This window comes from Mastacembelus armatus, chromosome 7, assembly GCF_900324485.2.
Source record: "Mastacembelus armatus chromosome 7, fMasArm1.2, whole genome shotgun sequence".
Lineage (NCBI taxonomy): Eukaryota > Metazoa > Chordata > Actinopteri > Synbranchiformes > Mastacembelidae > Mastacembelus > Mastacembelus armatus.
Genome location: NC_046639.1, coordinates 9,499,727 through 9,513,958, shown reverse-complemented (window position 1 = coordinate 9,513,958; position 14,232 = coordinate 9,499,727). Strand labels below are relative to the sequence as shown.

The 14,232-nt window shown below is 37.5% G+C and overlaps 2 protein-coding genes and 1 long non-coding RNA gene across 3 annotated transcripts; 1 reads left to right on the top strand and 2 right to left on the bottom strand.

The window, feature by feature from the left end:
- Positions 1–1,409: 1,409 nt before the first annotated feature.
- On the bottom strand, positions 1,410–3,569 carry LOC117152673 (uncharacterized). The gene is made up of 3 exons (XR_004463120.1): positions 3,446–3,569; positions 2,322–2,371; positions 1,410–1,462 (listed from the first exon to the last, which is right to left on the bottom strand). It is a non-coding gene; the product is annotated as an uncharacterized LOC117152673 (long non-coding RNA).
- LOC113146022 (lysophosphatidic acid receptor 4) lies at positions 1,713–3,831 on the top strand. Its single transcript, XM_026333218.2, has 2 exons — positions 1,713–2,179; positions 2,617–3,831. Exon 2 carries the CDS (start codon positions 2,708–2,710, stop codon positions 3,671–3,673), a length of 966 nt encoding a protein of 321 aa, XP_026189003.1. The 5' UTR covers positions 1,713–2,179; positions 2,617–2,707; the 3' UTR covers positions 3,674–3,831.
- Positions 3,832–3,895: 64 nt separating this feature from the next.
- ints11 (integrator complex subunit 11) lies at positions 3,896–13,983 on the bottom strand. Its single transcript, XM_026333217.2, has 17 exons — positions 13,803–13,983; positions 13,450–13,547; positions 12,220–12,293; positions 11,887–12,115; positions 11,672–11,770; positions 11,555–11,589; positions 11,325–11,463; positions 11,171–11,235; positions 9,797–9,986; positions 9,627–9,710; positions 9,460–9,549; positions 8,239–8,401; positions 7,971–8,081; positions 7,567–7,628; positions 7,215–7,357; positions 6,588–6,717; positions 3,896–4,111 (listed from the first exon to the last, which is right to left on the bottom strand). The coding sequence occupies exons 1-17, from the start codon at positions 13,828–13,830 to the stop codon at positions 4,046–4,048; spliced, it is 1,806 nt and encodes a 601-aa protein (XP_026189002.1). The 5' UTR covers positions 13,831–13,983; the 3' UTR covers positions 3,896–4,045.
- Between the last annotated feature and the right edge of the window lie 249 nt (positions 13,984–14,232).

The following is a 14,232-nucleotide window of genomic DNA, read 5'->3' as shown; positions in this document are numbered from 1 at the left end:
CCTTCCTCCTCTCCTTCTTCAACCAACAGTAGTCCAATTTCCACTGGTACCCTGTAAGTCAACAGCACCGGTGGCGGTCGTTGTTAACCTGGGCCACGACCAATCCAGTATGGAAGTCATATTGGTGATTCACATGTTTGATTTGGCTTAAATTTTACGTGAGATGCCCTTCCTGACACAACCCTCTGCATCTACCCAGACTTGGGACCAGCACATGAAGACACTGGATTGTACCCCCCAGTGGTTGCATTGTTCTGGAACTTGACAATGGTGTTTTTGTTACTGAATCTAACCATCTATAGTTTTACCTAAAGCTAACAACATGTTATCAACATGATGTTGTGTGCCTAACGCACAACCTTTTCATTAAATTAGCAAAATCATTTCTGTCTCATTTTCCTTCTGTTCTTGTTCTTTTGTTCTTTTTCCCATAAGGAAGGTGGGAGAAAATGAGAAGAAGCAAGTCCCGTTGTCCCTTAGAAAGGACATGGAATAAAATGTGTATTTTCAAATGCTTAAAAGAAACATACATTTTTATTATATGGTAAAGACCTACATATATAAAAATGAACAACGTAATTCTGAAGAACAATACATACTACCTTTAGATATTAGGAAAGGACTTGCAGCAGTTGTTACCACTTTAAAAAGACACACATGCTGTTTTGGCTACACCTCAACATGAGTGGCATCACTAGAAAGCCCAGGATGTCCTTTCTGGAGGACATTAGGACACAAACAGACTTCAAGCATGATGTTTAAAATAAAGGCCACAGAGTCATGTCTCCATCAAAGGACAAAAATGAATTGCTGGATCTCAGAGAATAAGACCAGTGATAACTTTATACCCTACTAAAACATAATATCAGAAATGATCAGGTTGCTTCCTGCTTTGATAGTGAAGACGATCCCTGGGTCAAAATCATTCATTATATTAGCTGAAACCGTATGAAGGCTGCATAGTGCATATTCCTAATTTGCACAGTACAAACCGGCTACAGTTATATAATATTCCATCTTAAGAATACTGCACACACTGCATCAAGAGGGGAAAGAGAAATTTAAAAGGGCCTGGCAGCTTCTTATTTTTGCCTTGGGGCCCCCACAGTTTATTCTGGCCATGCAAATTACAGATTCAAGTCTAACTTCAGAGAGGAGGTTACAGGGAGGTACTGTTCATTGCCACCATCATAAGAAGGTCATATATTAAAATCTTACATGCGATACGTGTTTTGTGAACACAAGATAAGTTGTGAGAAATGATCTTGTTCACAGAAGTGACAAAATATTTGTAATGCTTTGTGCTAACAAGATATGTTGCACACGCAACATGTGTAAAAAATGCCTTTATATGTTAATACTTTAATGACCAGACAGTAATAATATACTATATGAAAATCCTCTGTATGTCTATGACTTCAAAGTCAGAACTTTACACTGTGCATGGGTAATCTGCAGACATCTGTGGAGAGAATTTCTGTTGGTTCTTTAAAGAATTTTCTTTGCTGGGGGGGGTGTGTTGTTCTACATCAAACTTTAAAATACTCTAAATGGATTCTGTTGGATTCAAGTCAGGGCATAGGGTTGGCCAGGTCCTATGTTTTGCTGAATTCTTCATTTAAAACCTTTCTTTGGTTTGAGTGTGTGGTGTTACTGTCAGATTGGAATTATCCTCTCCTAGTATGGCAGTTACAGTATCTTTTATGTACAAGTCCAACAAGATGAGGTTGAAGCACACTGATGACACTAGTTTCCATCTGGGAGCTACTGTTTAGATTTTTTACTGTATTTTCTACTTTTTTTCTAAGATATCCTGTTTATGTTTTTATCCATTGCTCATTTCTGTGGGTGTCAACCAAATGCAGCAATTTTATGTTTACTTCTGTATTTATAGTACTGATATATTAAAATAAATATTGCAAATGTGAAAACCACACTCTACGTATGTCTTAATGTACTGCAGTAAGTGAGCGGATGGTGAAAACTCTGGTGTCATACTACATGAATGACTTCCTGTCCCCGTCTTTACACTACACCTAAGTAAACTGAAACAGGAAATTAAGAGTCTAAGCTGAGAGGAGCATGGTATATATTGAGGAGTCTGAGAAGAGCTGCCCAACTAAAGTGCGGCAACAAAACATGACTGAACCGTTTGTTTTTAACCTGCCTAAGTAATTTGGTAAGAGTTTTTTCTCTCTCTTGAAACGCTCTGTCTAGGTTGAATTTGTGGAAAGTGAGATATTTTGCTAAGCAAGTGGAAAACTCTAGCAGTGCCATGAAATAGTCAGACGTTCAGGAAAGTGTAACTTTGTTGGTTTTACCTGTGGTCAGAGTTTAACTGTCTTGTTTCACTTCAGTCTTTTTAGATCCTCTTTGAAAAAAACAGTAAAAAGCAATGCAGTATGAATCACTGGCTTTTTGGCCATTGCTTTAACAAAACTTGAATACTATAGATTAATATGGTCAGCTTCTGGAGCAAGAGTAACATGTTAAAAGCAGAATAAGAGAACAACATATTGTAAATGTTTTTCATTTGGGTAAAACATTAGTTTCCATGATAGTGTGAAGGAATAAACTTGAAAAAGCTCTCAATGGAAACTTTTTTTTCTCCTTCAGTGACAGAAGACAGCCTGTGATGTGGCAGAATTTGTGAGAATCAACCTGTACACTCTGATATTGAACAATATTTACCAAACAATCTCCCACCATGAACGTGACAGGAAACAACTGCAGTATTCCCTCTGCAGAGTACCAGTACTACCTTTTCCCAGCTGTCTACATCCTAGCTTTATTTGTAGGTCTACCTGGAAATTTGGCTGCCCTCTTCGTCTTCACCTTCAGGGTCGAACCCCGCACAGCCTTCAGTGTGTACATCAGCAATCTGGCTCTTTCAGACATTGTAATCCTCTGCACTCTTCCTTTTAAGATCCACTACCACCTCAACAGAAACAACTGGGTGTTTGGGGATTTCACCTGCCGTACCACTGGCATTTTGTTCTACGCCAACATCTACATGAGCATTTGTTTCATGACTTGTATCTGTGTGGATCGCTACATGGCCACTGTCCATCCACTTATCTACTTGAGGATGCGGAGTCTCTGGTGCTCTCTGGTTGTGAGTGTGATGCTGTGGTGTGTTGCTGGAGTGGCTATACTGGTCTTCATACTCATGGGGCCTCTGAAAACCATTGCGGACACATCTGGAAGCCTCAGCTGCTTTGAGAACTTTAACAAGAATGAGTGGGAGAACCGTTTGGTGCCATACAGCGTGCTGAGCCTGATCTTTTGCTCCCTGCTGCCCTCCCTGATCATCCTGGCATGTTACCCACTGGCTGCGAGGCGCATTTCCATGATAAAAACTAAAACTGCTCATAGAGCCGTGAGGGTCATTTACGTCATCCTGGCCATCACTGTGCTCTGCTTTCTGCCCAACCATGTGGTGTACCTGCTGCACCTCCTTCGACGCATTGAAATCATCAAAAGCTGCTCTTCTGCCAATGCCATCTATGACGCCAGGCGGGTCACCATGGCCCTCGTTACCCTCAACACATGCCTGGACCCAGTGCTTTACTACATCACCACTAGCCACTGTAAATGGAAACGCATAAAGATGACATGGCTGTGTGGAAGGATCAGGAGGCGTACAGGTGTATATGTCATTACAGTGAGCTGAGTCAGCTGACAGGGGTAACAGCAAATGTAAATAAAGCTTTGTATATACTTCTTTATCAGTAGATATGTAAGTTCAGTATTGTAAAAACAAGATTTTCCTGTAAAAGTGTTTATTCAAATTGGTTTGCATATCAAAATAAAGTCAATTTCAGTATCTTATATTTTTGTGAATCTTGTGTAGTTTAGGAGTTGACCATGTAGCCTATTTCAAGATCCTGGGTACATTTACAGAGATATAAAACATGCAACAATGCAACAAATTCAGCCTCAACGTTGATGACATATCCTGGTAAGAAATGTGGGTGATGGTAGATGAATTTGTTTTTGTGTGAATTTTATCGTTAAAAGTCTGTAGTTCTGGGAGGAAGATAGTTCAGCAAAGTCCAGAAGGAAGGCCTTTTTTGAGCAGAGATGAAAGGAAGCTCCCCAGGTCCTCATCCTAACAAAGAACCAGAACCAGAACATAATGAAAAAGAAGTCACAGGAAAACAGAGCAGCATATTTTCACTTCAGCACATTAACATAAACAATGCAAACTCTAATCTTTGACCTCCATGCTGAGAACTACTGATTCATTAAATCTTACAGCTAATTTGGGCTGCAATCAAGAACTATTTACATTATTAATGGCTTAATGTTCTTGATTAATTAATTGTAACTAAAGAAAAAAAGCACCATAAGGTGACACTTTCAGATTACATCTCATTAATAGTACAAAGCCCAAAGACAATAATGATCATATTTGAGGAGCTGGAATCAACAGACCTTTTCTATCTCTGCTACAAAAATGACTTAAAACAAGTAATTTGCATTCACCACATACCATGTGTAATGCTTTATCCTTGTGTTTTATCCTTTATATTTCTTTTTTCCAAACAATACAATATTTTCCACATTTGTTTTTTTTTTAGCACAACCTTAGAAACATGCTACATTCCACCATACATGAATCCCTGAAATGCTGAATCCTTATTCAATTATTTAAATAGTTGCAATTTATTTTGACAATTTAACAAATGAATAGCTTCAGCTGCTTAGTGCATGCCAAAAATCTGCAGAATTTCATAATCTGTTTTATATTGACTTGAGATTATAGTTTTTAAACTGTATTGAATGTCACAAGAATAGGTACAAAATTATTCAATTTTCATGGTAGACAGTTTTCCCTGCCAAAGTAGGAAGAAGCACAGGTACAATTAATAACATCAACAGCACAACATGACATTTATATGAGACATTTAAATGTTATGTGCCTTTTGAACTGTTAACATTTTCTATACATTTTGTTAAACTATATCCATAAGATTCTTTTTAGAAACATGTTACAAGGTGTATACTCTATATTAAAGATCTATAAATACAAACAAAATCTTAAAAGTTTCTCATGTAGGGAAGATCCTGTATCACAGAGGGGTAGCAATGCACACCACACTCTTACTTGCCCTTTGTGTTTTGCACGGAACACTTGAAGCCACAGAAACCACTTTTTTCCATTACACAGTGACAAAGTTCAACAGGCAGGTTTCCCCACCTTCTGCTTTCTTTTTTCTTCTCACTTTCAAAGCCCCTGCTAGTCATACTGTTCACCCATACAAGTCTTTTCCCCTTATATCTGATCAGACCTCCTCTCAGTGTCACATGGACGTTAAACAACAAACTATGTAACTAATCACACTAGATATCAAGCAAAATATTTATTTGTGTGCTCTGGAAAAAAGGATCAAGAACAGGAAATATTATCTGTAACCACAATCACTGTCCTGGAGACCAAGATACACTCCTCCTCTTATTAAATCATGCACCTAAATAAATAAGTGAGAATAATGAAATACTGTCAGTACAAATCTTCCTTCTGGCTGTAAATTAGAGGTCGTGAGGGTCAATCAGAATAATTTTGTAACTAGTAATGAATATATCTTAACCTTTTCTTCACTGAAATCAGTAGGAAGGGATTTTCAGCATAACCACACCATAACTCATCACTTTCCCAAGCATATGTCTCAAGGGTTCCCAGTGAGAGAGACCCTTGGAATAAAGCTTTTTTGAAAACAATCACGTCCTCCTAGCTGGAGGTGACCTGTTTATTTGTCATTAAGGATATCTCGAATGAAAATGTAAGATTTCATATTCACGACAGAGGTTTGCTCACAGCCAACTATGGCTTTCAGTGGAGTGTGAAACAATGTCACCGTATGGAGCCATTTTATATATAATGTATATGGTGCATTGGTGAATATAATTCCACATTTAAGCCATCTTTTCCATTTATGTATCATATTTTTGCATAAACTTGATCATGTATTACATGTCATTATACACATAACTGACATAGACAAGTGTTGTTTCGTACATTTTATTTTCAACCCTTATCTCTAATACTCCAAACCTCAGCTGTCCTCTCACTAAGACACATAATCATATAAATCTGTGGTATAATTTTCTGTGTTGTGTTGGAAGCTTCATCAATAACCCTGAAGCTCCACTGTCAATTAAACATGAGCCCAAACTGCTCAGCAGGGATGACTGCCTCCCTGGCTCCATGCAATTTGCCTGGAAAGAGGTGGATGATGATAATGATAAAACTGTATAAGCACCATAATGGCCACATTAACTGACTTGAAAGACATCTATTTATTGTTTCCAGCCACTACACTACAACTACTTTTTTTTTATTATAACTTGCTTATTTTCATAATTCATTGGGTTTTTTTTGGTCCTCAGAATGAACCATTTCTGACTTTTGAATTTGTCTCCTCTGGTCAAAAATTCATATTTCCAATAACTCAACGGAACAGTTTTTTTTCCTAAATATATCCCAACACATGGACCGTGGACTACAATGAACCTATAAGCGTTGCTTCAAAAAGCTATTGTAAAGTCAACTCAGTGAATCATATATGATAAAAATGTTTTACCTGATAACTCCAGGAAAGCAGTAAGATCTTGGTGTTAGCGTCTTCAGTAGAAGAGGAGACCTTGATGACGATAGACTCCACCATGACAGTGCCATCAGGGAGGTGCTGAATAGTGTAACCTTTTAATACACTGAATCATAGAAATACAGAAGCAAAGGGTCATAACAAATTTACTAACTAATTACTCCTCATTGAACACAGCATATTTGACAAATCATACAGAAATCTGATATGTAAAGATAGATAGATAGATAGATAGATAGATAGATAGATAGATAGATAGATAGATAGATAGATAGATAGATAGATAGATAGATAGATAGATAGATAGATAGATAGATAGATAGATAGATAGATAGATAGATAGATAGATAGATAGATAGATAGATACTTTATTCATCCGCCAAGGGGGAAGTTCAGATTTTCCAGCAACTCTTATATTTACTTTACACAGAAATTTCACTATATACAATATCAGTAGTTAAAGTTTAAATTAAATCTCTAACATCACAAGCATCTAACAGTCAAAGACAAAATCACAATTCTCAGAACAAAAATGGTACACTTTTTATTACTTAAAAAGAAAGTAGTAAGGTGGATTTCCTCTGCTTCCAATGCTGCTCTCACCTCTTGAGATGTGTGTAGATTCTGTGGAGTGTGTCGGGGTCGCTGTGTGGATCCTGGACTGGCACACGGCAGGTGAAGCGTAACTGATGTTCGTTGAGGCCTAGCTCCTTCAGAGCCTGCTCTGATGACACCAGCTTCAGGCTCTGTGCTCAGGGTAAGGGAAGAAGTGAGTAAATCATGTGGCCAGCAAAATAAGTACAGCAAATCCCATGATTAATGATCATCATTATCTAAATTAAAGGTCACAAAAGTATAAAAATATAAAAAAAATAAAATATCAAAAAATATCAAAAAGAGGTAACACACTAACTTGGCTGACATGTAGTCATAAGTTTGTATTGAATGAACTTACGTTTTCCTTCATGATCAGGGTTCCATGCATGGTCCGGGGTTTTTTGGGATCAGGTAGAGGCCCTGAAAAACAAGAATATTTTATTAGTAAATAATTACACAACAGCAAATAAAAGTCTTGCTAAAAAGCTTGTCTGTAAAATATTACAGTTTAACCCATGAAAGCAAAATAACTTTTCATCACTAACTATTCAACATTCAGTAACCCTTCCACGGAGCGCACACTACCATAAACACTACCCATGTGCTAAAACATTTAATTAACACCTCTAGTTTCTCCAGATAGTCTAAAAAACTACATTGTACAGGTGTTGTACAAAGGCACCACTGAGTGTTTATCAGAGAGCTGTCCTCTAACATAGCATAAGCGACCATGAAGAAAACTAAAATACCAACTGAACATACCTCCTAGAGCCATCTCCCTCTTGAGCAGGTTGAGTGAGATATCCACAGGCACACTGGGATTTGTTGTCACTGTCACTGTCTCTCCATTAGCTGGCATGTAGCAGTCTATACCTGCCATTTATAAAGAGAAGCATTAATTATAGTGACACATCATATTTTTACTACTGTGAGCATACATACACCACCCAACTAGCTTTAATGAAATATGTTTTTTGATACCTAGAACAGTGTTACACTTGTCTGTAACTGTGGGTGGAACTGCACTTACTGAACTCTTGCTCAATCTTGCTCTTAAGGAACTCCATTTTCACTGCTTCCCCATGTACCAGGAGCATGTTTCGAGGCTCTGCCATACGAATGAGCTGCATGATGCCCTTAGCATCTGCATGGGCACTGAAGGACATGTATTCCACCTGTAGCTTCACGTCCAACTGTACAAATGAAAGAAAAAAAAAAAGTCAATGTTGATTTTCACATGAATCACATAAAAGATATGTTTTTTTTTCTTTTACTCAAATTAATATACTATTGATTCTTCCACATAGTAAATTAGATGAGAAACTTGAGTGTGCTCATAAAATAATGTAGCTTGGCTAGCTCTGTCAAAAAAAGCACTTCTAAATCTTTTAATTAACACGTACGTTTTTTTTTTTTTTTTTATTGGTACAAAAAAAAAAAAAAAAAAAACTGGGAGGTTTACTACTAAACTAATTGACTTTTTAAAAGGACTATGGTCAGTCCATGATGACACAGAGGAAGTGTTTTTCCACTGCAACACGCAGCAAGATGAAGTTATTACCAACGGTAATGACGGTGTGTTGACGGTGTGTTGACTCTGCAGCCATGTTCAGCTCAATGTGGCCATTTCTGTTTGTACTACTCCTCAGCAATATTTAAAACTGACCCAGACCACATTGCACAGAATATGTCTATATTTGGCTAATTAGACCTACTTTTTGAAGAACAGCGCTGCTAACAAAGCTTGGCGCCACACACTCTGTATTTCCAATAACTTAAAACTCTCCACTGGTTGGCCACTTGAAAGCTTTCAATGTGTAGCAACAAGATCAACAGTAACTTGCCACACAGGAAGGTAGGACTGGAACTAATCTCCAAAACATAGAAAATCAGGTAGAAGTTACAAAGGTACTGAGCTGAACATAAAGAGAGTTTTAAAAACACAGCTGTATTTGGCTGAGCGACCCACGGAAAAACCCTGATATTTGAAGGACTCATGGCACATCCCTTCTGAAATTTCAAACTATTCCTTTAAGGTCATCAGTATTACTAGATAAAAGTCTAGGGGAAAAGGAGAAAAATGGGGGATGACATGAGGAAGATCATACATTCAGGTCTAAAATATGTAACTTTATCCAAAGAGCTCAAAGAAAATGTTCAAACCATAAAATACAGTATGATCCCATAACTCATATGTATATAGAAGAAATTAAAAATTATATTTGTTAAAATAAAAGCAAAAAGATCTCACTGTTGCTCTCCCTTCCATCTCCAGTTTCCTCTGCCCATTGAGGATCTTATGACCAATTGTTCCTTGTACACAGTATCCAGGCATGATTACCTAAGAAAAGAACAATACATTGTTTATCAAATATTCCTATTTTTTAAAAACCTCTTTCATTTTCTGATGAGACTCACCATGTTCTTCTCATTGCCTGCCCATTTCTTGAAGATTTGCAAAGACTGACCAGCATGGAGCATACCTGGTGTGGCAAACACTACCTGAAAGTGTACATTAGGTTGTAGTTCATTGCTGTTAAAGAATATTTTTTAGTAGAAACATTTTAAGGACAAAAAAATTGACATACCATAGGCCCTGGATTATCTGCGTAAGAACGATCAAATGCCTTGATGTGTTTAAATTCAAACATGTTTCTCTGTACAAAGGTTTTTCGAATCTTCTGGTTGGTCCATGTTATGAAAAGCTTGTAGTAATGATTAGCTTTCTCAGTTAGCCCGGTGGAGAAGTAGATTGGGGCCTTCAGGTTCATTCTCTCCCTGGGTGGTGAGAGGAGGTATTTAGAGCTTCTGTCCAACGACTGGCCAGTTAAATGTTCAGATGCTACCATTATGCCATTAAGTTCAATAAAATGAATACAGCAAATATATGGAGCTGTTATTTTACAGTCCAGACAGTTCATGCCCTTTGCACTGTAATCATGGACAATTACTCCACTTTGAAATAACTTTCCATTTACCTGTAAAAAACAAATTATTGTGAACCAAATCTTACATCACAGTCAGGGAACAGACAGACCTTTCTCCACACATCACTGTTCTTGCCCTCATTTTGTTGCTTTGTTCACATTCACTAGTCTACATTCACAGAAGCATTGCATTTACTAAGATGACATCCTCACATGGTAATTATGACTTAAAAGGTTCAAGGTGTAAAATTTAGAGGGAGCTATTAGCAAAAATGGAATATAGTATTTGCAAATACATTATCATTAATGGGTAATCACAGGAAAATATCAACTGTTGCATTTTCTTAATCTTAGGATGAGCCTTATACATTTACATAGGGAGTGGATCTCCTTTCACAGAAGCAGCCATGATGCGCCACCATGTTTCTATAGTAGCCCAGAATGAACAAACTAAACACTGGCTCTAGACAGGGAACCATTTTTTGGTTTAAAGAGGACGGCCTCCCTCATGCCTGAAAAAGGAGGGGTGATGGGTGCTCAGAAGTCTGTATTCTGCAATCTCACAACTACATGTACCTTAATCTTTCACATTTTACATATTGTAGTTTTCATATCTTATAGTTGCAAGAAATGGATCCCACAATTATGAGATCTTTTATGATAATTATGCTAATTAAAACATTTCAGGTAGATGATCATCAGGTTTTATCAAACCAAAGTTTGATATTTGATAGTTTGATATTTCCAAAATATAAATATAGGCTAAAAAAACAGGTTGCAAGACACAGCCCATATTATAACTCACTGTATCTTCCAATTCCTCATAAAAACATAAAAGTATAATATGTATATCCCTGCAGCTTTATTTAATTTTATATTATCTTGTAATTATGAGATACTAACTCAAAATTATGAGACTTTTTTTTTCTTTGGTAAATGCAAAGCTTATGTTTATACTGGATTTTTAAGAAAAGTTTAAAAGCTTAATTATTTTTTTCTTTTACGGCTTCCTTTAAAATTCTGGAACAAGCTTACCAAAATGTTTCCAACAGGATGCAGAGTTCCTGTGCTCTACCAAGTGCAAAAACTGGAATAAGGACCTGAAAAGTTTTAAGAAAGGAAAAACATTTTTAAAGTTGAGAAAATTAAAACATAAACCCAAAACACAGTGCTCGACTGTACTCTTTACCTTTCCTCCTCTTTCTATGGTTTCATGCACTTTCTTCAAAAAGTCCCTCTCTCTGCATCTCTTTGAGTCACGAATGGTGGTGGCATACGTAGACTCGGAAATTAGGATGTCTGGACGGCACTTATCAATCCATGCAGCACTGCAAATATACCACAACTCAAGGATGACAAGACTGTAGAGGATTTAAGAACACCAGCAATTAATGATTACATGCAGTAAATGCCACTTACCCTAAATGCCTGTCTGGAGTCATGTTATAGTCTCCCTAAAAATGAAAAGACATATAATTGAGATTTTAGTAATCAGATTTACTGACGCTGACCCAGGGCAGACTTGTTGTCACTCACAGTATAGACCACAGACTCTGATCCCACTTTGATGTGCACCATGGCAGCACCCAGAACATGACCTGCATAATACGCCTTGATCTCCAGTTCATCATCCACCTGCCCACAGCACAACATAAACAGCTTGATTTGCAAAGAGAATAGATGACCAGCTGGTGCACAAATGATTGACAGATACATATATGAGCAAATCAAAAATGCAACCAACACCGCACCTGGACAGTTTGGTGGAGGTTCAGAGGTATCACTTTCTTCATGCAGTCCTTGATCATCTGTGAGGTGAAGAAGTTGGTTTCGCCCTTTTTGTCAACAGTGATCTTCCGGAAATCTTCCAGCAAAATGGGACATATTGCCTTGGTGGGATGTGTCATGTAGATGGGTCCATCGTAGCCCACCATCTCACTCATGTAGGGCAGAGCGCCACAGTGGTCCAAGTGGAAATGGCTGAGAAAGGAACATGTGTAGCCATGTAAATAACACCATTGTGTATTATATACATGAATGAGATAGAAATGGCACAATATACTGTATCTATTTGGACAACAAACCTGATAATCACACAGTCTAAAAAGTCGGTCAGACGTCCATTCTGGGTTATATAAGAAAAGTCTGGGAAACGTCTCTGAAATGACAAAACAGACTTGCAGTCAACAGGGACTAGACTCTCTCACCTATAGTCATGAGCTTTGGGTCATGACTGAGTTGACAGTTATGACAGTTATCTTCTTCTCAAGGTCCAAAACACTCCAAAACATATGCGAAACAGAATATGAAATGAAGTTTTTAAGAACTGGTTTTGAGTGCAGTGCATTCAAAATAAAGACTGCCGTAGGGACTGGAAATGCAATCAAAGAAAAGTGGTTTTAGATTTTAAAATTAAGATATTTATTTCAAGTCCAGCTGAAACTAATGCTTAAGATACTTGATTTGCCATTTAGTCTTTAAAACGTTTCTGAATTTTATGACACTGAGATCTTGCTTTGCCAACCAATCATGAAAATCTCAAAAATCTTCGATTAACAATTTCAAAAAGCAGCAAATGCTCACAATTAGGAAGCTGCAGATTTTTTAGATTATATCCATCCATCCATTATCAATACCTGCTTATTCCTATTTAAGGTCATGGGGATCTGCTGGAGCCTATCCCAGCTCTCTTTGGGTGAAAGGCACAGGTACAGGACAGGTCACCAGAGATTTTCTTAGATTGGTTTTGCTAACATAAACAAAAGAATTGATTATCAAAATACTTGCTGATATTATCCTTTCTGACTAATCACTTTATTTTCATCTCTAATACCAAAGAAAACTTAATGCAACCACTTGGTGATGATATTGTAGGTTTTTAAAAGTTCTCTTTTTGAAAATGGAAAAGGATTTATAGGTGAATGTACAGCTGGTATAATCAGTGATATCATATCTCTTATAATCTGCATGTCACAGCTTTCTCTTAGGTCTGTAATGTAGCAAAGGTACAGAGGTTTTATCAGAGACATAAAATGCTACATGGGCACTATGAACATAAGTTATATTACACTGTTTTCACCTTCTGCTCATAAGAGCTGGTTCATATGGTATGTCATTACATTTGATTCTTTGTTTCTACAGATCCAGACTTTTTGTCTTTTGGGTTGGTTTTCTTCGTTTTCTGAACACAGGACATGTAATGTTTAAGCCGCTAAGATCCAAATAAAAGCAAACCAAATTAATGAAACTCATAATTTAGAACAGTTTCCTATCTCCTTATTATCTTTCTTTAATAAACAAGCTAGCCTACTTACATCATCATTGTAGCCCATGTGCATGCCACAGTCCAGCATGATGTTTTTGCCTCCAATCGAGACCAGTATGCAGCTGCGGCCGACATCCTGTCCAGCACCTTGGAGAGGGAAAGTCAGCCTGGTTAAAAATGCTCAGCCGCTCCGGCTAACAAACAACTGCTAACCAGTAAACCAGTAGTCAAACTTACAGACTGCTGAAGCCCACCACAGCAGACAGTGGGCAAGTTCATGCTTTTCTAAAAGCTAATCCATAAGCTAACGCTAACGTTACGTGGCTAATGTACCAATGTAGCAAACTAATGGAACTAGCTTAGCAGGTAACGTTACTAGCTAGCCACTGAAAAGTTACTCACCCAGGGGTGTCACTTTTATTTCAGGCATGTTCTCTCATCAGGGCAGTCGCCTTTTGTAAACAGGATGAAGCAGACGACGGATGTTCCCGATTACCATACGCTTTAGCTATTTACAAGGACATATTTATTGTATAACTAGCCGTGAGTCGTAGCTACACCGAGCAATTTGACGCTGAAACGAATATGCAAACTTCCGGTTATCGTTTTCAAACTAAAACTCCTGCTTATGATAAGATGGGACGGGGGTTGTCTTTGCAAATATTTAGGTTGGACTAAGGGCAAACTTGAGGCACTCTGCTGGAGGATTTTTATTTTAGTTTTTAGATTTAGATTGTTATTTTATTTATGGATCCATACGAAATAAACAACTCACTAGTTATGATATTATCTATCTATACAACCACTATTTACAGCATATACAATAAAAAGG

Bases quoted from the DNA above. Each gene is read 5' to 3' on its own strand.
- ints11 (XM_026333217.2), bottom strand. From the start codon at position 13,830: ATGCCTGAAATAAAAGTGACACCCCTGG. The intron at 11,590-11,671 runs GTGAGTGACAAC...TTTCATTTTTAG, and splicing joins CAGAGTCTGTGGTCTATACT to GGAGACTATAACATGACTCC. The intron at 7,358-7,566 runs GTAAGTTCATTC...CCCTGAGCACAG, and splicing joins CCCTGATCATGAAGGAAAAC to AGCCTGAAGCTGGTGTCATC.
- LOC113146022 (XM_026333218.2), top strand. From the start codon at position 2,708: ATGAACGTGACAGGAAACAACTGCAGTATTCCCTCTGCAGAGTACCAG.